General features: G+C 48.5%; 10 protein-coding genes across 10 annotated transcripts; 7 read left to right on the top strand and 3 right to left on the bottom strand.

The window, feature by feature from the left end:
• The first annotated feature begins 788 nt into the window (after nucleotides 1-788).
• Nucleotides 789-2,093, top strand: BC939DRAFT_462149 (uncharacterized protein). Its single transcript, XM_051557089.1, has 2 exons — nucleotides 789-1,967; nucleotides 2,071-2,093. The coding sequence occupies exon 1, from the start codon at nucleotides 793-795 to the stop codon at nucleotides 1,771-1,773; it is 981 nt and encodes a 326-aa protein (XP_051408670.1). The 5' UTR covers nucleotides 789-792; the 3' UTR covers nucleotides 1,774-1,967; nucleotides 2,071-2,093.
• On the top strand, nucleotides 2,022-2,996 carry BC939DRAFT_506315 (uncharacterized protein; the record flags this gene model as incomplete). Its single annotated transcript, XM_051560773.1, has 3 exons — nucleotides 2,022-2,212; nucleotides 2,365-2,658; nucleotides 2,774-2,996. The coding sequence occupies 3 exons, from the start codon at nucleotides 2,022-2,024 to the stop codon at nucleotides 2,994-2,996; spliced, it is 708 nt and encodes a 235-aa protein (XP_051408669.1).
• A 212-nt stretch (nucleotides 2,997-3,208) lies between these two features.
• BC939DRAFT_286506 (integral membrane protein DUF106-domain-containing protein) lies at nucleotides 3,209-5,232 on the bottom strand. Its single transcript, XM_051551252.1, has 6 exons — nucleotides 5,074-5,232; nucleotides 4,957-4,979; nucleotides 4,675-4,801; nucleotides 4,284-4,558; nucleotides 3,976-4,137; nucleotides 3,209-3,865 (listed from the first exon to the last, which is right to left on the bottom strand). The coding sequence occupies exons 1-6, from the start codon at nucleotides 5,100-5,102 to the stop codon at nucleotides 3,513-3,515; spliced, it is 969 nt and encodes a 322-aa protein (XP_051408668.1). The 5' UTR covers nucleotides 5,103-5,232; the 3' UTR covers nucleotides 3,209-3,512.
• A 762-nt stretch (nucleotides 5,233-5,994) lies between these two features.
• BC939DRAFT_462141 (uncharacterized protein) lies at nucleotides 5,995-7,497 on the bottom strand. The gene is made up of 3 exons (XM_051557088.1): nucleotides 6,902-7,497; nucleotides 6,457-6,733; nucleotides 5,995-6,304 (listed from the first exon to the last, which is right to left on the bottom strand). Exons 1-3 carry the CDS (start codon nucleotides 7,345-7,347, stop codon nucleotides 6,056-6,058), a joined length of 972 nt encoding a protein of 323 aa, XP_051408667.1. The 5' UTR covers nucleotides 7,348-7,497; the 3' UTR covers nucleotides 5,995-6,055.
• Nucleotides 7,498-7,692: 195 nt separating this feature from the next.
• BC939DRAFT_286422 (uncharacterized protein) lies at nucleotides 7,693-8,284 on the top strand. The gene has a single exon (XM_051551250.1). It carries the CDS (start codon nucleotides 7,862-7,864, stop codon nucleotides 8,177-8,179), a length of 318 nt encoding a protein of 105 aa, XP_051408666.1. The 5' UTR covers nucleotides 7,693-7,861; the 3' UTR covers nucleotides 8,180-8,284.
• On the top strand, nucleotides 8,285-9,401 carry BC939DRAFT_401129 (Phospholipase/carboxylesterase; the record flags this gene model as incomplete). Its single annotated transcript, XM_051552589.1, has 4 exons — nucleotides 8,285-8,395; nucleotides 8,599-8,764; nucleotides 8,857-9,095; nucleotides 9,222-9,401. 4 exons carry the CDS (start codon nucleotides 8,285-8,287, stop codon nucleotides 9,399-9,401), a joined length of 696 nt encoding a protein of 231 aa, XP_051408665.1.
• Nucleotides 9,402-9,895: 494 nt separating this feature from the next.
• Nucleotides 9,896-10,851, top strand: BC939DRAFT_401166 (uncharacterized protein; the record flags this gene model as incomplete). Its single annotated transcript, XM_051552592.1, has 4 exons — nucleotides 9,896-10,208; nucleotides 10,298-10,350; nucleotides 10,438-10,560; nucleotides 10,690-10,851. 4 exons carry the CDS (start codon nucleotides 9,896-9,898, stop codon nucleotides 10,849-10,851), a joined length of 651 nt encoding a protein of 216 aa, XP_051408664.1.
• A 929-nt stretch (nucleotides 10,852-11,780) lies between these two features.
• Nucleotides 11,781-13,709, bottom strand: BC939DRAFT_480132 (surface antigen-domain-containing protein; the record flags this gene model as incomplete). The annotated part of the gene is made up of 7 exons (XM_051558912.1): nucleotides 11,781-12,100; nucleotides 12,215-12,353; nucleotides 12,474-12,672; nucleotides 12,765-12,850; nucleotides 12,951-13,082; nucleotides 13,193-13,285; nucleotides 13,407-13,709. 7 exons carry the CDS (start codon nucleotides 13,707-13,709, stop codon nucleotides 11,781-11,783), a joined length of 1,272 nt encoding a protein of 423 aa, XP_051408663.1.
• Nucleotides 13,710-14,647: 938 nt separating this feature from the next.
• Nucleotides 14,648-17,817, top strand: BC939DRAFT_506309 (Piwi domain-containing protein; the record flags this gene model as incomplete). The annotated part of the gene is made up of 7 exons (XM_051560772.1): nucleotides 14,648-14,941; nucleotides 15,087-15,387; nucleotides 15,488-15,586; nucleotides 15,670-16,773; nucleotides 16,871-17,027; nucleotides 17,121-17,695; nucleotides 17,801-17,817. The coding sequence occupies 7 exons, from the start codon at nucleotides 14,648-14,650 to the stop codon at nucleotides 17,815-17,817; spliced, it is 2,547 nt and encodes an 848-aa protein (XP_051408662.1).
• An 827-nt stretch (nucleotides 17,818-18,644) lies between these two features.
• Nucleotides 18,645-20,406, top strand: BC939DRAFT_401118 (isocitrate dehydrogenase [NADP]; the record flags this gene model as incomplete). Its single annotated transcript, XM_051552587.1, has 6 exons — nucleotides 18,645-18,767; nucleotides 18,902-18,967; nucleotides 19,050-19,310; nucleotides 19,409-19,552; nucleotides 19,641-19,777; nucleotides 19,869-20,406. The coding sequence occupies 6 exons, from the start codon at nucleotides 18,645-18,647 to the stop codon at nucleotides 20,404-20,406; spliced, it is 1,269 nt and encodes a 422-aa protein (XP_051408661.1).
• Between the last annotated feature and the right edge of the window lie 1,960 nt (nucleotides 20,407-22,366).

Here is a 22,366-nt window from a genome sequence, read left to right as displayed (position 1 = left end):
TTTGTTAGATCCACGGACCCACTTTCGCCATGCGCTGTGTGAATTTATTGATCGGCTGCTGTCTCTTGAACCCACGAAGCCACCCGGTTGAAAAGGCTGATGAAGGCGGCTCCTTTCCTTACTTGTAATAATCCTTCATGACGCCCCATAGATGCAGAGCTGCTGCTTTAAGGCGAGCATCGGTCACAACAACGTCTTCAAAACCCAGTGTTAGGATTGTGCTCTTGAGAAAGCTTAAAGCATTTGATAGAATTGCAACTTATAAAGTGCTTCTTCCAAGGCAAGAAATGGGCGCTCTTTAATGCGCATGATTTTCTTGGAAGACCGGGGCGACAGCCGGTTCTTGTTAGCTAGGATGGTATCTCGCTCTCCCCTAATCCTATGAGCCGTAGAACTCTTGATAATGTTGTTTACGCGTCCAATGTAGGATATGACGCTCTCGATAAACTAGACTTTCTCGTCCAGTGTGATGGATTGGCGTTTTAACTTCGCTTTCTTGGAGGAGAAAGCTCCCTTGCTTGGTTCAGTCTTACGTTTCGCGTTGAGCATGAGGATGGTAGATGGAGTTGAGAAGGATGATGATTAGTGTTCACGTTTATATATATTTTTGGATCAAATTGAATACTAAAAACTACTTCCTCCATCATAAGGGTTCTGGCTGAAAAATATGCCGGCGACAAATATATAATTTTTTTTATTTCTTCTCTCTTCTCTTCTTTCTCTTCTTCCTTTTCGCTTATCCACCACACCCGCACACCCGCCGTCCACCACTCGCTTCCCAACCACCAAAGAATGCAAGAAATCGACAAGAGTGCGATCCGAATCCGACCATACGTAGAGGCGGACAACGACCAAGTGGTCCAGATCCTACTGCAGGGGTTCGATGTGGTCACCGCCCCCGTCTTCCGGAAACAGGCGACCCACCCGAAGACGATTCTCTCGATCCTTACAAAGTCGGTCATTTACGCCTCCTTGATCGAGCTTGCCCTTTTTGCCTATGCGAACTCCAAATCCTCGGTCTCTTCGCCGTCAATGGCCGGGCTTTCAGCAGAGGATTTGCGCAGCTTCTGGGAGAGCTTGACAAAACCCGAATCAGCGCAGTCGCTCATCCTTCACTTTGTGAAACCGTCGCTTTTGATTGTTTGGGTCATGGTCTCAGTGGTGGTGGCAGTAACGACGTTCGTGGGGATCTATCGGATGTGCCTAGCGGGAACTGCAGAGTATATCGAGGGCTGTTTCAAGGATGATCTTTCAGATATTCAGGGATATTATCAATCCCAGAAATCTACTGGCGGCAAGAAGAACCGATCGGCATTCTGGGTCGCTTGTTTGGATTCGCACCCTCAGCTCGTCTTAGGTTGCATCGCTTTAGACGACAACTTTGCGCATCAAGGGCATTTGAAGAGGAAGCATCTGGCAATGGGCGGAAGCGAGGAGACGTTCAAGGCCGCGGATAAGGGCGACGCAGAGCTGAGGCGCTTGTCCGTGGATATAAACTATCGTCGGTTGGGGATCAGTCGAATGTTGATGGAGCATTTGGTCAAGTATGCGAAGGCCGAAGGATTCAGGAGGGTGTGGTTCTCGACGACGTTTTTTCAGAAGGCTGCGTTGCATGGGTATATCCGATTTGGGTTTGCGAAGGAAAAAGCGGGAATGTATGGGGATTTCATTAAACTGTGGTTCGGGACGTTGAATCTGTATGCGACTGAGGAGCAGAAGGAGGAGCAGCGGAGGAACCAGGAGGAGATGCTAAAGGAGATCAATTCTTGGTAGAGCAAGGCAGGACTAGATTAAAGCTAGACAAGTAGTCCTATACCCCCACCCATGTTTTCGTCGGTGTAGTTTGTTGTTGTTGGCGTCGAAAATATACTGCGGACCTTAGAATGCATCGCCACACGGCTTGCAAATAATTCCCATGGCCATTACGTTGGTAAAAAGCGGAGTGTGTAGCTCTATTCTACATGATTCTTATAAAGACACAATATACAAGCGCGTGGGCAAAGGGCTGCTTTAGATTCACCATGGCCTTTGCCGACGGAAACAAGTACAGTGCAGCAGTTGATGCAATACATTTATCACGCTGCTTTCCAACTACCCAGGACGACAAAGACTGGGTCTCTCAAGCTGCACTAACGTCATTCGCAGCCTCTGGATCCAGAACAATGACGGCTGGAGTGATCTATTGGGTTGACAAAGAGTATCGGCATAAAGGGTACGGAGTTCACAAAGAAACAGTGGACATGGAGTGGTATTTGGTGACCGGGTCTTTGTCGATGCCGAAAAAAAGGCACAGAGTGAATGCGTCGCTCTTTTGGGAGTGTGGTCGCTTGAGCTCATGGGATTACACGACACGACATGATCAAGCCTGATTTCCTCGTATTGGCTCTCGGAAAAGATTCCTAGACATCTTATCACCAAGCTGATCATCGACATTGGAGAATATACACCAGAGCAACAGAAAACGCTCAAAGCTTACAAGATGAGGACATTTGTAATGCCTTTGAACAAAACGAGACAGCATATTGGAGCCATTCAAGACGACAACTTCGAACTCAGCTTTTACAAGGAAAGTGGCTATGCTCTACGCGGTTCACTTTGGACGGATAGGTTTCGGCTCCAGCTGTCAGCATTCAAGCTGAACGAACTCAATGCGGTCAAGTACAGATGACTTCCTGAGGCCAAGCTACCTCCTCGCATCATTTCTACTTTCGGCGGCACGGATTATTTCTTGGCCGAGATCAGGAATGTAGTGAAGACTAAGCAGGACGTCTAGGATCTTTGGGCCCGAGCAGATCAAGACTTTATATCTGGATTTAGGGCAAGCATTCGTGATAGGAGCGAGTGTCCTGTTGCCCCATCGTGAGAGACCCAAGCTGGACAAAGGAACAGGGACGAACATTGCCATCAAGGAACCATCTGGAGAGATAAAGGCTCTCAAGTTTTCCAACCTCGCTGTCAAGCAGAAGGCGATGTATCAGCCCACACTAAAACACTGACACTGGATGGAACAAAGGAAGGACAAAGCAATCTACGGCTCGACATCTATCAGCAGTATCGAGAGTAACTTGTCCCCCCTATGCGGCTCTGGATCAAGCATCAAAGATTACGTTGACAGGCTCAAGGATGTGGAGGCACACTTCGATTCATTCTATAACAGAAACATGATCCTCAAGAAACACAAGTGGGACGCAAGAAGGGCGTGAGGCGAGGAGTACAATCAGGTTGCCAACCGTCTTCTCAAGCTGGTTGGAGGATCAATTGGCGCCAAGAGAGAAGACGGCATCAAGGTCGTGATCGGCGTGGGTCTCGGGAAGTTTTCTACAAAGACCAAACTGTCTTCTTTTGCACGAGTCGTTCCAATCGTACTTTGTCCAGAAAGTAAATGGCCAATGATGTCTCTTATCGACCCTGTAATTTTGTATTTCAGCATAAAAAAATCTATGTCCCTACGATATGCGCGCCCTTCTCCAACTCCAACTGCCGCCACATCATTCCATTGCTTCCGACAATCCTCAGTTCTGTCTCCTTCCCTTCTTCTTTCCCGCAGCAACAGCAGCAGCAGCGATGGCCGCTGACGGTGTTGACGAAGAAGATGCGGCCGACGACGACGACATAATAGCCCCAGCAGCCTTTGCTTTCTTCTGATCCAACAAGATCGAGCGAGGCAGCTTGCCATACTTGACCAACAAACGAGTCTCGACATTATCCAAACCCCATTCGTGCTCTGTCAGCTCAATGTTTTCCTTCTCGCTCAAAAAGACCTTGTGCATGTCCTGGGGTTGACCTGTGGGACCCATCTGAGGTCCTGAAGCGGGACCCATACCCATCGTGGACATGGCTTGCATATCACGCATAGCATCGGCAGCTAATATAATACGAAAGAAAGGTGGGAAACATTGGTTAGAACATGGAGCAAACAAAAAGGAGGAAAAAAGCTGCATCGTATATCTGACACTCGTGAATGCGAGATCTTACCATGGCCACTGCCCAGGATCAGAGTAAACACGCTCTGGAGACCAAACAAATTCAGGAAGTACCACGAGAGCGACGAGACCCAGGTCACATCCATATCCTGCGTCTCGATTCCGCGCTGCAACATGCTCTTGAAGCGGATAGTCAAAGGGAACGGCAGCTTGACTACACAGGAAAAAAGAAGAAAAGAGAGAGGAAATAACAATAGTGTGAATAAAAAGAATATGTCCTTTAAAAGAAAAAAACGTCTTTGTGGCCTCCTTGTCTTCCAGACAACATGATCGGGGGGCGGGAGGTCATGATGGACTTACTGAGAACAAATCCAGAAAAGAAGAAGTTGATCCAGCCCATGATGACGGTCTGGGGAACAATGTTCATCATGTTCTTCTTCATGCCGTCCATCATCGTCTCAACATAGGCGGGATCCTGCATCACATTGCCCTTGGGTTTGCTTCCTGCCTTGGGTTCCTTCAGATACGTGCCTTTCTCAAAGGCATCCGTTAAGTAAGCCTTACGGGCCTCGAAGGCGTGTTCCGGAAGATGGCTTCCATGCGCCCTGAGGATCCCGCCTCTTTGAAGGCCTTTACTGCAGACAGCAAGATATGTAATGTGAATAACAGGGGAAGAGATCATCAGAGCTAGTGTTAGTCCTGCCTGGGCGGTTTCTTTGATTGCTGAAAGGAAATAGCGTGTTGACATTACGTTTCGCGAGCAGACTTGAGATCTGCTTTTCTGGGGGCGCCGTTCAAGAGGACGGTGACCTGGTGACGGACGACACCGACGAGAATCATAACCACCATGATAGGGAGCAAGACCCAATCCCTAATGGCTAATCGATTGACGCCAAGCAAAAATAAAGATCCATGGATAGGTTGCGGTTAGGATATTGTGCTGTCCCGACCAAAACGATAATAACACAAGTGCTGTCTGTTGACAGGCTGCATCCTGTAAGTCGGCTGGGTGCTGAAGTTGCTGCAGTCATACCTGGATCGAGAAGCATTGCTTGCCTAGAAAAAGACGCATCAAGAAAGTGTTCTGTGTTAATATCATCGCTTGAAGCTGATGTGATCCTTTTTTCATCTGTAGCCATTGTTGTAGTACCTCTCCTGAAGTACTGTCCATGCGCCCATTGTAGATGCGTCTGTATAGAGTGGTCTGGGGATGATGGAGTTGCAAAGAAGGGCTGAGTAGAGTAAGTTGATGGCGCGAGACACGACGCAGAGTGATGAACAAGATGACTTTGACCACAGGAAGCGAAATAACGTGCGTGTAATTCTCATTTTATTGAGACGTCCCCATTTGGCAAGTCGAGTGTGTTTCTACGCATACTGGGACATGGGAGCACGAATCTATAACACACGCCAGTGTCTCCTAGGGAAGTTCAGACGTTCAGGTCGGCCTTCCCTTCTCTCTCCCTCTCTCCCGTCTGTCGCTTTTCCTCTTAGCGCCGACAAAGGAATTCGTCCCAACCACCACCATTGTGCATCCCAAAAAGCTGGGGTATGCAACTGGTCTTTGTGGAGACACCAACACGGCTTTTCCGCTTTCGAATGTGATATATCCACCGATCATTACAACGATGCGCTTATCCCGCTCGCGCTTACACTCCTCGATCACAGCATATCTCACCAATGATTTTCCTGTTCCTCCTGCCAACTTCGTCCGAGCTGATACCGCTGCCGAGTCCAACGACTCCCGCGTCCATTTCCACACTGTTTATAGCACCCCAACCTGCCATGACAACAACAGCACCTCGATCTGCCTGGACATGGCCCATTATTAAAAGTGACGCAAGTCTGCCCACGCAGATCTCCAGTGGAACTAACCACTATTTAACAAATACGACGCAACCAACTTTGGTCTTATATGGTCTTCCTAGCACGTTGGGGTTTATTGGCTCTCTGATGCTGATACCATGTTTCTTTGTCTGGTGCTGCATGCGACAACGAGGAAGACGCGTCGCAAGCGATAAATAAAAAACACTACCGGATCACTTACACGAATAAAGAACAAAGAATCGTAGTTCAGTTGAAACGGTTTTATTTCCTATATACACAATATTATTCACAATGGGCGCCAGATTCTAATTTCCGCGGTTCTTGAAGAACTGGCTAGCAAGGTTGCCTATCATATCCATGGGATCTCCCTGTCCCCCGCTCTTGCCACCCTCGCTGCCGTTGTGTCCCTTGTTCAAAAATGCGCCGAGGATGTTGCTAAAACCAGAGCCGCCACCTTCGCCATCGCCGCCGCCAGTCAACATGCTCATGACCTTCGACTTGATGTAGTCGACCGAGAACACCTTGTTGCGCAATTCTCCTTCCAGAGACGTGCTCTGTATCAAATCGAACACACACACGATAATGAATGGCAAAGAGGGAAAGAGGGGAATAGAAGTGAAAGAATATCGATCAGTCAACCATAGTTCTTTCGATGATGGACTCCATGGGTGATGTGATGAAGACAAAAAGACAAACGTGACGTTACCATCTTGGCCTCGAACCTTTGCAGATAAGGCTGGATCATGAGGAGAATCTTGGGAGCCAAGAACTTCTGCAGCATCCTCTGGATAGATCCGGTATGGCCACCGACGGCCTCGACATCCCTATCGGATCCACCGCCCTCGACGGCGACCTCGCCTGGCCCATCATCGCCCATGAACTTTGTCAACAGTCCTGCGGCCAGACCCAGAGCGCCGCCCATACCACCGTGCTCGTCAATCATTTCTTGGATAGCACCACCAATGGCGGCTGGGAAGTGTGAGCTACAAGTGTTTTATGCAAATCGCAACAAGGAGAAGAAGACTTGCCTGTTAGCTTTCGCTATTTCTGATTCTTGGGCTCAACAATGTAAAAAAAAAAAAAAAAAAAAAAAAGACGTGGGAATCCGAAGGCATGTCATTGGATTTGCAAGAAGGATGTTTTCTCCATACCTGATTTTACGGCCCATATTGTCGCTGACCTGCTTAATGACAGGGTGGGATGCAGCCATGGTGGTCTGAACCATTCCTTCCTTACCGCTCTTCAGGAAATCGAGGTTGAATCCATCTGAACCCTCTTCAGACGACTTGGTGAGGACACCCTTGGTAATGTTCATGACGCCGTTGGTGAGGAGCAGATCCATGCCCTCGGACGCGGTCTCGATGGTGGCGTTCGTGACGGATTTGACGCGGTCGAGGAACTTATCTCCCATGGACTCGATGATCTGGCCGATCAGGGGGTTGATCTCAGAGCTCTGGACGTGTTCGACGATGGTGTTGGGGAGATCCCTCTTGAGGTCGACCTTGGTCTCGTCGAGCTCCTCTGTGACCTTTTCCTGGACATGAGGACGGCCATACTCCTCGAGGAAGTTCATAAGGATGGGTGTGAGTTGCTCCATGGTTGAGGACGAGTGGGTATTCTTTCGGTGGGGGAGAAGAGGAGAGGAAAGATTGAAAGGTAAAGTATTCGGAAGAAAGAAAAGAGAAGGAAAAGAAAGAAAAGAAGGGACCCTTGACTAGAAATAGAACCAAAAAAAAAAGTCTGGAATGAGGCATGGAGAGGGAATGGAGGAACTCTTGGGGTCTTTTCTGGGGGGGACGAAACTAGCCAATTGAGTCCAAGTAATTAGTTCAACGCACCAAAGATGGGCTACTACACCATGGGCCTAGCGCATAAGAACACTCTGACTATTTCGGACGAAGAAAAAGAAGATACGTGCGTGCATGCGTTCTCGGCCTTCCATGCTGTATTCAATTAATTTGTCCAATTGAACTATGTCCTTCTTTCACCGGGCAAAGGTGCTTTATTATCCACTCGTTCGTCCGCCACTCACGCTTCACCTCAGCTTAACTAATCAAATCCCTATTGCCGAGACCCAAAGACCCAAAAAAAAAAAAGTTTGATACACAAACATGCCGCCGAGATCCACCTCGAGATTCTTGGTGCTCTGGGTGGTTCTACCCGTCCTCGTGTGCTACCTCGCGTACTCGTACATGAACGCGTTTGACTCCCTAGGCTCGCCTGTGCGGTCCCGCGTCCAATGGCTGTTGACGCGTCAACACGCGTCTGACCCTAGCAGTACTCTCCAAACTGAGACACGACGTGTCTCAACCGAATCGCTGCAAGCGACCTTGTCCTCGTCCGCCTATGCCCCTGGTAAAAACCGCTACTGCCATAAGGATGCAGATCTCGCTTGCCATCGAGTGATTCTGATGACAAGAGGAGCTTAGAGATTAGCACGTGTCAACACTCTCATCCTCAGCGGTTCCGAGCGGTTGATTCATCATAAACCTCTTCATTCCTTCTCATCATAACACAATTCTACAGCGGACACCATGTCCTCAGAGTCCCCAAAGCTAACAGCAGTGGTGCATGAGCCGACCGCCAAACACACCGCGACAGTGATCTTCTTGCATGGATTCGGCGATTCCGGAGCTGGATGGCAAGTGTAGTTTGGTCGTCGGCAAAAGTTACTCCAAGAGCTTGTTAATGTTGTACCTGACCCATCTTTTCTCCATTTTTTTAATATAGGGCACCTGTAGGAGAGATGGTTAGTGGAAATCAATGTTTAATCTTGGACCAAGGGACCATGAGAATGTGCTTGATACTGATGTCGCTAACGGCCTTTATTCGTCTCTTTACTCTATAGCTAGGTGCCTATTTGCCACATGTCAAGTTTATATTCCCCAACGCTCCAGCGCTCCCCATAACCATTAACGGGGGCATGTTGACACCTGCCTGGTACGATATTATATCCATCTCGTCTATTAGCCACCAACAGGACGAAAAAGGTCTCATCCACTCACGTCAACAAGGTAACTGTGCCATTGCATATTGGCGGATTACATGGACGGACCATGTCCTCGGTGAGCTCACCATGTCTTTTGCTCCTTTCCACGCGATTCAGTGATGCGACTGGTACGTGAGCAGGTGGAGGTCGCCGGTATCCCTGCGAATCGAATTGTGATCGGAGGTTTCTCGCAAGGCTGTGTGCTCGGACTCCTGACAGCACTGACATCTGAGTACAAATTCGCAGGTATTGTGTCCTTGAGTGGATACTTGCCATTGCACACAAAGATCGCAAGCATGGTAGCGGATGCGAACCGCAAGACGCCTATCTTTTGGGGCCACGGTACAGTTGATCAGGTAAACCACCTTTTAAAGATGCGCTTTGCTGACTTTTGGCCTAACAATGTCTTCACTGGGAAAGAGAAGCGATTATGGCACAGATATTTATTTTATTGAACAAACATATTGTCTCGACATGATTAGATGGTCAGGTACGAGTTTGGCGAGCAGTCCGTCGAGTTCTTGAAGAAGCACAAGTACAGTGTTGACTTCCATACATACCCTAACATGGGCCATAGTGCATGCGATGAGGAACTCGGTGACTTGCTGACGTTTCTGAAGAAGACCATTCCTGAAGAGCAGCCTATCATGGCCAAGGCATGAGTTCATAGTGCCGATAGACATATACAGCGCAACGACAAGTTCAGCATAGAGCGCCGCTGGTACGAATAAACCGGTTAGATGAAGTCGAGCTGATCGATTACCTATGGCGACGAAGAGATTGTTATGATGCAGGGTCCTCTCAAATAACCCCCTTTCTGAGATGAGCACCACCAAAGTGCAAAGTGTTGCCCCAGCAACGAATGGGAGGGACTGCCCCAATGTGTGTGGGGGTATTTCCTTTCTGAGAGCTCAGGCACGCGTGTTGACCTTGTGCATCACAAACCTGCATAAGCCTACCCATTCCTACTACTTCGACTATGGTCTGGCCTTTCAGCTCAAGCTCATCCAATGGGAACAAGGACACGTCTGTCCCGACGGCATCATCTATGTCTTCATCAGTTCAGGACACCCTGGAGCATGCAGGACAGGATGCCAAGGCACTGCTTCAATCAACAAAGACATCCCTCGATGAAATGACCCATAATGTCGAAGCGATGGCTACAACCGCTGCAAGCTCAACTTCGTTTTTGTCAAGTAAACTGCCCGCTATTCCAGCCGCTGCCGAGCCATATATTATTACGTCGACTGTCTTTGGACTTGTTACAGCAATGGGCTTTTTTTACAGGAGACGACTTCGACGAATTCCTTCGTCCGCTTATTTGACACCGAATACGCTGCAAGGAAAGAGGATCCTCAAGGGAAAGGTTACCAGTGTTGGAGACTCGGATAATTTCAGGTTCTATCATACTCCAGGAGGAGTCTGGGCTGGTTGGGGATGGTTGAGACATGTGCCCAAGAATAGTAAAGGTAAGGGCTGTTGAATGCGATGTAAGACATCCTTTAATTCCGCGAATATTACTGCCAATCTGACTGAGAACTGATATTTATGGGGATAGAGCTGAAGAACCAGACACTTCATATCCGTATCGCTGGTGTCGATGCACCCGAGGTATGAATGCTGAGCGTGTTTTCCCATTGAATCGGATCAAATTGGATCCTGAACACCACTACGATCTGCAATCTGTTTGAAAATTAGGGAGCGCACTTCGGCATGCCAGCTCAGCCGTTCTCACATGAATCACTGGAATGGCTTCGGAAGGAGTTGTTGGGCAAGACAGTGGTTGTGAAACCCTTTAGCAAGGACCGATACGAACGTGTTGTAAGTCATCAATTTGGATCGCCCGGGATTTGGCATCAGCGATGGAAGGCTTGACTGACCTCTCGTTATTACTATTGTTATTATTATCATTATTATTATTATTATTATTATTTTCGTTGTTGGTTCTAGGTCTCAATGGCATGGTATCCACGATTGTTGCCGTTCCTGCCAAAGAAGAATGTGAGCGTGGAAATGCTGAAGGTTGGGTATGGACAGATTTATCGTCAGGCAGGGTCAGAGTATGGCGGGATGCTGCAGGAATTCGAGAAGGTCGAAGCCAATGCAAAGTAAGTGTGCACTTTTATATTCCAAGGCGGCCATTGGGTTCTCTGTTTGCTTAATCCAAGTTACTGACATCAGTTGGGTCGTTCGTGTTGAATAGGAAACACAAGATCGGCATCTGGTCCCAGAAGAACATGGTCAGCGCCGCTGAACACAAGAAACAGTATCTGCGCGGAGGAGACTAACCCGGTCGTACGCATGTAAATAAAATTATGAGAATCGCCCAAAGAGCTTTTCTTCATTCATCATTTCCACCATCAGCAGGACGACATCACACTTGAGACAATGCCTACACCGGTTCCACTTCCGAGTCTAAAAAATATTCTAGGCGACCTCTCGACTCTGCGCGCCGCCTCCATCTCTCTTTCACAGCCAGAAGGCACCAACATATTAGGCGACGGTACATAAAAAAAACATATCCGGCTGAGCTCGTCCGTCCTAAGGAACATACTTCGCCAGCTCTTCCTAATGACAGAAACCTCTTCATACTTCTAGGCGATATCAAGGAGAACGCGGCTCCACCATCAAGTTTAGAGAAGCTGGAACGGTTCAAGGCCTCAACAGAAAAAAGTCAGCGCGAGGAAGGTGTGGTCGATAACGGATTCGAGGTCGCAGCGGATTTTCTAAAAATGCAACAACAACTCTCGATCGCGAAGCAGGAGATGAACACGCTTCATGAAAGCATGTCTGGGCTGGAGAGGGAGCTGACAGAAGTCCGAGAACTCATCGCATATAACCCTATCACGTAGTTGCTGTTCTTCGCAAATAAACACGGCCAAATGGTCAGACAGCAAGCATTGGCAGCATTGGATTGCGCGGTTTAGATAGTGTATGCAATGGGGGCATTTTCACACTCATGTTTCTCTATTTTTACTTTATGTTTGTAGACGCATTCATCTTTCCCTCTTTCTTTTCAAAGAGGACACTACTTGAAGAGCTCACAGGAAGCTGATACCCAGACCCAACTGCCATCCTCTTGAGATAGCATCGGTCTTGGTCGCCATCAGGGGCAGTGCAAAGTTGAGCTCGATGCGGACCTGAGGATGGCGGTAGACAATACCGGCTCCAACAGAGACACTGGGGGCCTTGGTCAAATCCTCAACAGTCTTCAGCGCAGACTGGCCAGGCTCGATGCCAACCAAGGTACCGGCATTAGCAAAGAAATGGGCCTTGAAGGAATCACGGCTGGCGAGACCGGGGAAGGGTGTCAATAAACTGAGACCGGCGGACATGTAGGCGTCACCTCCCAGAGAATCCTCTGAAAAATAAGGAGGAGCATCGATTAGAATTAATAAAGGGTCGTGAATTAGTGTGGTGGTTGTTCGACTCAGTTCATGACGCAAAGTAGGTTATAATGAGGAAAACATAGTACCTCCTTCGCGAGGGCCAAGACCATTGGATTTGAAGCCGCGGACGGACATGGGTCCTCCAAGGAAGAAGCGATCCGAGATCTTGGACTTCTTGCCGTTTAGCGAATGCAGGTATCCAGACTTGACTGTCGCAGAGACGATCTATACATTTATGATCCAGAAGAAAGAAAGAAAGAAAAAAAAATCCAAGCAATGAGTTGAATAGTTCATTTCCAGCTATAATGCCGAGAGGCTGTTTGCCCGTTTGCTTGGATGCCTTACATATCCGGCGTCGTTGGAACGAGCTATCTGTGCCTCAACCTCCTGACGCAAGTGGTTGACATCTCCGCCCAATCCAGCGTATTCCTGAATGACGCGTACAAAATGGCCAGTCGAGGGCATGAGAGGCTCGTCCCTCATATCGTGGATCCACATGTGAGTCAAGGCTGACTTCAAGCTGTGGCCGCACTGTTCGCGAATACTATAATGTTTGGTAATGAGAGATGCGACGCGATAAGTGAATTGGAGTCGTTGAAGGTTTTGTTGTTTTGAGAAGATGTAGATAGCCTTTACCTAAGAGATGCCTTCTCCGAGGGGCGGCAGACTTCTCTCCAGTGACCCTCGTATGCAAATTCGTGGTAGCCGAGAGGAGAGAGTGTCTACATCGCGATTAAAAAGACGATTGCAAAGGTAAGATAAGTGGCTCCTTCGTGGCGTACAAATGATTTTTTGCTGCCATGCCTAGTTGACCGAACGTACGCTGTACTTCAAGGAGCCTCCCCTCAGGTCCTCTTCGTATGAGCTCCACTGGGTATTGTTCCTGGATTGGCTGAAAAGATTGAACGACAAATTCTTGTCGGGATCCGCGAGAATAGGAGTTGCAAGTGCGAACTGTCAAATAGAAATATAAAGTACGGTTAGTTATTGGACAAGATTCGGACAGTACGCATCCTTAATTCCTGCGCGTATGGCGGTTCAGTATCAGATCGAAGAACACTTACCTGAAAAGCAGACGACGTGCGTGTTCCAAATGCCATGCTTGTGTTCAAGGTCTCAGCGCCACCAAACAGGTTCTTGACAGTCATGGCACCATACTATACAAAAAAAAAAAATAGAAGGCCACGATTGAGATTCATAAAAAGCCCGTGTTAGCCAATGTATACAGCCTCCGGACGAACTCCAAGAAGAGGTTCAAATCCAAATTGCATTCATTACCATGCTGGCTTCCGCGTTTCCGGCCTCGGTTCCTGTTCTGATCTGAAAACGGCTTCCCTCCTTGACCCAAATGCCAAGATCGACCCGATCTTTACGATCGTGCAGCCAAGGATCGCTGGGGCTATCCAATTGTACCTTGATGTCGTCAAAGATCCCAAACCGCTCCATCCTGCGGGCGGCCTGTCGACTCAGGCCCATGACCTCGTGCAGGGACCGAGCCTCGAAGACGGGTTGGAGGATGCGATGCATGAATGATTCGCGGGTCTTGGCAGTGCCCCGGACTGTGATCTTCTGAACCTTCATGGGATTGTAGCGGACGCTGTCGACCTGTTGAGAGAGAAGGAGAAAGGATATTCGTGAGTACAAGCTGTGGGTAGAATTAAGTGGCTCAAAGGTATTTTATATATCTGGAGTAATCGATTTGGCATTACCATGCTTTGGATTTTACTGACGGCCTCCTCAAACTCTTGCTGGCGCTTCCTGTGAGCGGCCAGCTCTTCCGGGGTCGGTGGTTGCTAAGGGTATCAGGAACAAGGTGAGAGCGTGAGGTTTCGGCGTGAGGTCGTCGGGGAACAGCGTGGTGGCTGAAGGTAGAGCGTTGTTGCGACTGAGTCTTACAGTAGCCATGGCTAGGTAGGGCGATGTTGAGACAGAGAGAAAGGGAGGGGAATGTGAAGCGAACGGATGCAGAGACGCGAAACAGCTTCAGGGCGTGCACTAAGCAAAAAAAGTAACGGTCTGGTTGGTGTATATCGAGGGACTGTTTACCGGAACAAAAATGTAATGAGATCACCTGCTGAGCCACAGGCAGGCAGGACGACAGACACCGCGAATAAGAATAAGATTGCTGCAGCGCATTATTGCTCATAAGAGCGGGGGGAACCTTGCACTCACATTTACACTCTTGTCTCTACATCTGCACCCAAACCATTCTCATTGTCCATTGCCCATTTCCATCGTTCACTCTCCATTGCCCATCGTCCATCGTCCATTCCACAAGGTAATATACTATCCAAAATCACCTCCCACCACCACCGCCCCCTCCCCCTCCACTCTCCTGAACACACCCTAGCCTCTCCAGCCTCCCTTTGAAAGCCTTCTTTCTCCTCTATCGCTTTACTACATCTACAACTTTTCTTCGTTGCTTTTCCCATACCCCCATATAAAAAAAAAAAAAAAAAAAAAAAAAAAGCTCCCGCTGACCTGCGTCTCCGTCTTGCTTAACTGCGGTTTTTTAGACAATGTCTTCGCTTCAGCTGACCGAGTTTGTCAGACGCCCTGCTGAAGGCAAGGCTGGCCACCCAGTGACCGTCCTGGCCAACTTCTTTGAGGTGACAAAGCTGCCGGACATCACTGTCCACCACTACGATGTCACCGTGACCCCGGACGTGGCCCCACCTGTCAACCGCAAGATCTACGACCAGTTCATCAGGACCTACGCCAGCAAGGACCTCGGCGGTGCACGTCCCGTCTACGACGGTCGCAAGAATCTCTTCTCACCCAAAGATCTCAAGTTTGATAGCAAGACCTTTGATGTACGTTCCTTCGTTTTGTTCGTGCAGTGCCCCTGTTTAATACCAACGGGTGGTGGAGTCGCCCGTCATTACCATGCATCACACAGAAACACGTACATTAATCATCAGTTATGCGCCGCTTGTCTTTTTGTACGCAATCATCTAGATCACTCTTGATAGTGATATTATTCCGAACTCCACGCGCCCTATTCCTGTCTTCAAGATGAAGCTCAAGAAGGCAGCCACCATCAACCTGGAAGAACTCCATCGTTTCCTCCAGCGTAAGTCGAAGCTGACCAACAACGTGTTGACCGGTATCATGGCGTTGGATATCTTGATCCGCCACCAGCCAGCACTTCTTTACACGACCATCGGCCGCTCCTTCTTCACTCCTGATGGCAAGCAGCCCCTGGCTGGGCCCCTTGATGTCTGGAGAGGATTTTATCAGTCTGCACGCCCTACGCTGAGTACGTTTATCAATATCCGTGCAATTACTTTCAAAACATGCACTTCACCATCAAACTCATCACTAACTTGAGCTTCTACATCTCCTGTGCACATTGATAGACAAGATGATGATCAATCTCGATATCTCTGCCACCGCATTCTTCCAGTCCGGCTCCCTTCTGGAACTGATCATCAAGATCCTGAATCTCCGTGGCCCAGGTAAGACGCATTTGTGTACTGATTGAAGCAGGAGCTGATACTGGCCAATATCTAATTTATTCCTCCTTCAATGTCGATCACAGACGACCTTCGTCGTGCTACGCCTCCCGTGAGTTGGCCAAAAGTCGAGAAGGCGATCAAGGGTCTGCGTGTCAATGTTAAGCACCGCGAGCGTGCGAAGAGATCGTTCAAGATTTTCAAACTGACGCCAAAGTCCGCCCGGGAGACTAAATTTATGGTCGAGACCACCAAGGGCGACGGTAAGACGTCCCAGGTCGAGACCAGCATCGAAGCCTACTTCAAGCAGACGTACGACATCAAACTCCAGTATCCCATGCTCCCTTGCGCGGTTATCGGCAAAACCGCTTCCATTCCTCTTGAATTGTGCACAGTGGTCGAGGGTCAGCGTTACATGAAGAAGCTAGACCAGCGCCAGACGGCCGATATGATCAAGTTTACGTGCCAGCCCCCTCACGTTCGAGCTAACATTATCAAGGAGGGCCTCCGCATCCTGAACTACAACAATAACGAGTACCTCAAGGACTGGGGTATGAAGATCTCGAACGAGATGACCCAGGTCAAGGGTCGCATGCTCGCACCACCAATCATCTCGTACCACCCTTCATCGCAGGACGCCAACTTCAAGCCCCGCGACGGTGCATGGAATCTTTTGGGCAAGAAGGTCGCGCAGGGAGCCACCCTCGGTTCCTGGGGCGTGGTTGTTTTCGCCACGGAGAGGGACGTGTCACAAGCACAGGTCAATGGATTCGTCCGCGAGCTCGTGGTCACTTGCACGGACACCGGCATGAACATCCCCAATAAGAGTCCCCCAATTCTTTACGCCAACCCCCACGGTAACATTGAAAATTCTCTCCGTCAAGCCTGGCAGCGTGCAGGACAAGCTGTGAAGAGTCAGCCTCAGTTGATTTTGTGCATCCTTCCCAACACTGGTGTGCCCCTATATGCGGAAATCAAACGTGTCACTGACACCATCCTGGGTGTCTCGTCGCAGTGCGTGCAGATCAAGCATACTTGGACCCCCAAGAAGCAGTACTGCGCCAACGTCTGCTTGAAGATCAATGTCAAGCTCGGAGGCATGAATTCACATCTCGCCCAGAACATGTTGCCTTTCTTGACCTCCAAGGCTACTATCTTGCTCGGTGCTGATGTCTCGCATCCTCCACCCGGTACGGTTTTCTTGTTATACCTATGACAACGAAGAAAAGATGGCTCTTTAATGAAATGTGTATAATTGACCGCTGTATTTTTTGTTACCCATATTAGGCGACTCTGTCCGTCCTTCGATCGCGTCGTTGGTTGGATCAATGGACTCGAAGGCTTCACGTTATGCCGCCTCTATCCGTGTCCAGGCTGCCAGGACCGAGAACATTTCTGATCTCAGTGATATGGCTGTTGAGCTTCTGAAAACATTCTTCCAGACGTAAGCTCGCTTCGTTGCTTCATACGCTTTTGGCATTGCTGTGCACAGCATGACGTGATTTTAACCTATCATACTTCTTTTCTGCTGATCTAGATGTGGCCGCAAGCCCGAGAGGATTTTATTTTACCGCGATGGTGTGTCTGAGGGACAGTTTGGGGAGGTCTTGGCCAGTGAAGTTGCAGCTTTGAAGGCCGCCTGCCAACGGCTGGAGGCCAACTACAAGCCTAAGATCACCTTTGTGGTTGTGCAAAAGCGGCATCACGCCCGCTTCTTCCCCATGCGTCGCGAGGATGGTGATCGCAGCGGCAACTGCAAATCCGGCCTGGTTGTCGACACTGGCATCACTCACCCCTTCGAATTCGACTTTTATTTGCAAAGTCATGCTGGGCTGTTGGGAACGTCGCGTCCAGCACATTATTGCGTGCTTTACGATGACAACAAGTTTACCTCTGATGAACTCCAGGACTTCACATACAAGCTCTGCCACTTGTACGCACGATGCACACGTACTGTCTCGATGGTACCACCAGCCTACTATGCACATCTTGTCGCAGCCCGCGCTCGCTTCCACTCGCGCACCGAGAGCTGGAGCGATTCCGGCTCGACCGAGTCGTCTAACCAGGGAGACGCTGCTTCGTACCTGACTGTCAAGCCTGAGCTGATGAAGGGTAAGTGTTATCTGATCTTTTCTTCAATTTATTATCTCGTTGTGATAGTGGAGAGTGCATTTTAACTAACTTCTGAGCGGCTACTTTATTTACTTACTGCAATAGTTATGTGGTTCATGTAAATCAACCAAACAGCGCACCACCCACACATTTGCAACTATCAATACAACACAACATAACAATATCGTCAACATAGGAAGCAGTGGTCGCAACTATAAGCTATAAGAAGTGCAGGAATATCTACATCTGTTGCTATCGGAAAATAACAAATCTCTACGAATAATAAAAAAACTTGAGCGTCTGCAATTTGTTGCAAGGAGGAATAAGTCGGGTAGAATCAGGAAGAAGTGTGGAAAACGAGATTAGCTGATGGATAGATAACCTTATATATGAGCACCGATGCAAAGGAACTCCTAACAGCAACAAATACAACGATGGATCCATGCGCGGACAGAGGCGCTTGATCGCACCAACGTCTGCGCAGGAGACAGATCTGGACAATCTTTGCGGTGCAAACCAAGGCAAGGGGATGCCGCTTAATGTTGAGATCGGGTCCTCTTTTGGGAAAGCGAAATGGGGACCTTTGGGTTCATTATTTTATCGCCCTGGATCAAAAATTAGTCACCTCTCTATCTCTCGTCGTGAAGACCGTTGCCTGCAATCAATCGAGTGCATACATACGCCCGTTATCTCTTTCTCTTCTTCTTCTCCTCCTCTCCGCTCTTCTTCTCCACTCGCCACCAAAACTTGTCTACATCGCCTCTATTCCATCATGTCCTTGCTCGCCTCGACTACCCGTCGCGCTCTCCCCAGCCTCTCCAGGGTTGCTACCTTGGCCTCGTTCAACTCACAGGCAACCCGCACATGCAAGTTCGAGTCAAGTCCAGTCGAGTTCTTACTTTGATCGACTTTTAGAGCTTTTCTCATTGCAGTTAGGTTTAACATTCCTATGCTTTGCTTGATTCTGATCAACTTAGATTCAAAGGATTCTCGCATTCAGGTTGCAAATCCCGTTGTTGATCTCGACGGTGATGAAATGACGCGTATCATCTGGCAATCCATCAAGGAGAAGGTATCCTTTTGCTCTGGACATGAAGGAATGCCTTTTTTATTTTTATTCGAGGCATAGCTAGCTTCGATTTGCAAGGGAAGTTGCTCCAATGTAGACATACGTTTTTATTAATACAGCTCTATCAATATTTCTAGCTGATCTTGCCCCATGTCAACTTGGATATCAAGTACTATGATCTGGGCATGGAGCACCGTGAGAAGGTATTGTGCTTCTATCCCTGGTGCAATTGCATACCAGTGTTTTAAAAATCGCGCCCTAATTCGTCTTCTTTCCAATGTTCAGACAAACGACCAAGTGACGATCGATGCTGCGGAGGCGATCCTGAAGTACAACGTGGGAATCAAATGCGCAACCATTACCCCTGACGAGCAGCGCGTCAAGGAGTTTAATCTCTCAAAGATGTACAAGTCACCCAACGGCACCATTCGCAACATTCTTAATGGAACCGTATTCAGGGAACCCATCCTGCTCAAGAGCGTGCCCAAGATTGTTCCTGGATGGGAGAAGCCCATTGTCATTGGACGCCACGCCTTTGGTGATCAGGTACGGCACATCGCTGTTCTTGGTTTCAACTAGGGGATACAATGCATTCAAGATCGTTTCACTCATTCATTGTCGCTATTCTTGATTTGAACTATTAGTACAAGGCGACCGACTTTGTCACGGAGGGCCCTGGCCGCTTTGAGATGACCTTCACGCCCAAGAACGGAGGTGAGACCAAGAAGTGGGTCGTCTACGACTTTGATGGTGCCGGCGTTGGAATGGCCATGTACAACACGGACGAGGTAAAAAAAAAAAAAAAAAAAAAAAAAAGCCAGCAAGCGATCTTCTCGATCGCCTTTGATCTGATCCATCTCTTTACTTTCTTGATAGTCGATCAAAGGATTCGCTCACAGCTGCTTCAAGATGGCACTGACCAAGAACATGCCCTTGTACCTCAGCACAAAGAATACCATCCTGAAGAAGTATGATGGACGCTTCAAGGACATTTTTGAGGATATTTACCAGAAGTAGGTTGACGGTTATGATTCTCCACAACGGCGAATGTATTGCAATCGTGGTATTTACTAACAAGTATAAAATGTATACTGTGGAACACAGGGACTATAAGAAGGAGTTCGAGGACAAGAAGATCTGGTATGAGCACCGCTTGATCGACGATATGGTCGCGCAGGGACTGAAGTCCTCTGGTGGATTCGTCTGGGCTTGCAAGAACTACGATGGCGACGTCCAGTCAGATATTGTGGCCCAGGGCTACGGATCCTTGGGCTTGATGACCTCGGTGTTGGTCACACCCGATGGAAAGACGCTTGAGGCTGAAGCGGCGCACGGTACAGTGACCCGTCACTACCGCGAGCACCAGAAGGGCCGTGAGACGTCAACGAACCCGATTGCATCGATCTTTGCGTGGACCCGTGGATTGGCGCACCGTGCGCGTTTGGACGGAAACGAGGCGTTGTTGAATTTCTCTTTGGATCTGGAAAAGGCGTGTGTGGACACTGTGGATGTATCAGGGGTGATGACGAAGGATTTGGCGCTGGCAATCCATGGATCCAAGTTGGAGAGGAAGCACTATGTGACGACGAGTGAGTTTATGGATGCGATCACTCAGAACTTTAACAAGACCCGTGGACACTAGGAGGGCTTAAAGATAGACTAAGGAGAAGCCTATGTTGTTATTGTTGTTTGGCAGGTAAAGATAAAATACAGATTTCGCACTCTATCGCTGAATGTGTTCAGTACGCGTGCGATGTTGCACAGACAAGTGCCGTGCCATCACTTGATCGCATGTCCATACCAGCTATGAGAAGCACTTTCAAGCAGATATTAAGTTACTCGTACCCACACACAAAACGCTAAGAACAACTCATGGAAGGACGACTCAGCTTTAACTCAGGACGTGGAGTAACGATATAAGAGGCGTATGCTAGTGGAAGCAGAAAGCCGCGCTTTTTTTCCTTCGATCTTTTACTGGCATTGCAAGGCGAGTACAGAGATATCGTTTTTTAACTTATTTTGCTCGTTTTCTTTTTTGGCAGCCATACCAGTTTCCCACCTTTCCAAATCAATCACAAGCAAAGAATGCACGCGCCGATTTAATCAGTTGTAGCGCCGCCCGTGGACTATGATGAATAGAGTGGTCGGCGGATGCGGCGGGATACACGAGTATCCATTGTCAAGAAGTAGAAGAAATAGCAAGCGCGGTCGTCATGAGAATCCCTAGTAATACCGACATATGATGGAGCAGACGAAGGAGTTTAACCCTCCGTATAGTCATCCCTTGGTTGGTCAACGTCCAATTTTTTTATAGCTAGAGCTGAAATATCATAGTTCGTGAATCAGCTTTGTTAGCTCGCCACCAAGGTGCATCTGGACAGCTTCTAGGAATGAATGTCTTCCTTTTCTTTCGGTTTATGATTATTGTTGGTATTTCTTTGTCTGCTTCAGGTATTATCCCATGGTCTATCGTCTGTCATCAAGTAGATTTTGCTCCGCAAATTGTTGTGTACTTCTAGAATTTGGTCGTGGATATGAGCTGGGGGTTCCTTGCTCGAGAAAAAGAATGGCAAGGTGGCAACGTCCAACTGTCACGTACAGTAATATACAATTGTGGAAAGCCCCTCTCACGGTTCACCAGATGCACAGAAGCCGACTTTCACTCCATAGTCTTTATCCGAGCATCTGTGCTGTTTTCAGAGGTAGAATTCGAGGCCATTGTTGCTGTTGCTGTGCTTAGCATGTTTTACTGAAGATTTTATTGAATGCTTTAGAGTGCTTGAGTGATCGTGATTCGCCTCGAGCCCGTAGAAGTTGCATCGCTTCCCCACGGTCATTCACTCGCTCGCTTGCCTCGGTCTCATCGATACGACAAACAATGTCGCTTATTTGTGAGTCAATAGACTTTCAGACATTGGTATCGACCTAAGCACCGCCCGATGTCGTTTGGATGTCCTCTTTGGCATTTCTCTGTATTGTACTTCAAGCCCAGTCTTAGTCTGCGCCTTGTGTGAGTCATTGTTACTGCAGCCGTCACTTTTTTTTTTCTTTTTTTTGTTTTGCTTGTTCACTTTTTGATCTTGCTGGCGCGCTGACTTGGTTTTGTAGGCGTGGACTGGGTGCCGCTTCAGCTGAGACAACAGTTTCTTGATGACACTACCATGGACGTCGCAGCCGGCACTTGGAACAGTGGTCTACGAGCGACAGCTCTGAAGAGTGAGTTCTCATGTGATAACTTACCTTGACACCAGTATGGCATTGGCTTAGGACTTTCTGGGCAGTGCTCACGATAACAAGAACTGTTAACAAAGACATCGATGTGCAATGTCATTGAAGCATACTAAAGAGGCGCAGGGGAAAAAGGGGCGGAGAGCATAGAGCGTACTTACAACTTTTCCACATTTGATGGTCCAGGTAGTTTGACGGGACTGGGACTCGATAGGCAATAAAGGCCCGACGCGCTGGGTGCGTTGAGCAGGCTTGCTAGGGTTGGATTGCTCGCTGTGAGTGGGCGGCGCATGGTTACTGCCGCGTCTCGTTCGAGCAACAGTTAGGAAGCGATAAAAACACACACAGGCACTTGTCATCCATAGGCACGATAG

The sequence above is a fragment of the Gamsiella multidivaricata genome (assembly GCF_025024155.1).
Source record: "Gamsiella multidivaricata strain RSA 2152 chromosome Unknown BC939scaffold_70, whole genome shotgun sequence".
NCBI classification, from domain to species: Eukaryota; Fungi; Mortierellomycota; class Mortierellomycetes; order Mortierellales; family Mortierellaceae; genus Gamsiella; species Gamsiella multidivaricata.
The sequence above is the reverse complement of the archived record's forward strand: the minus strand, read 5'-3'. Positions and strand labels throughout refer to the sequence as shown.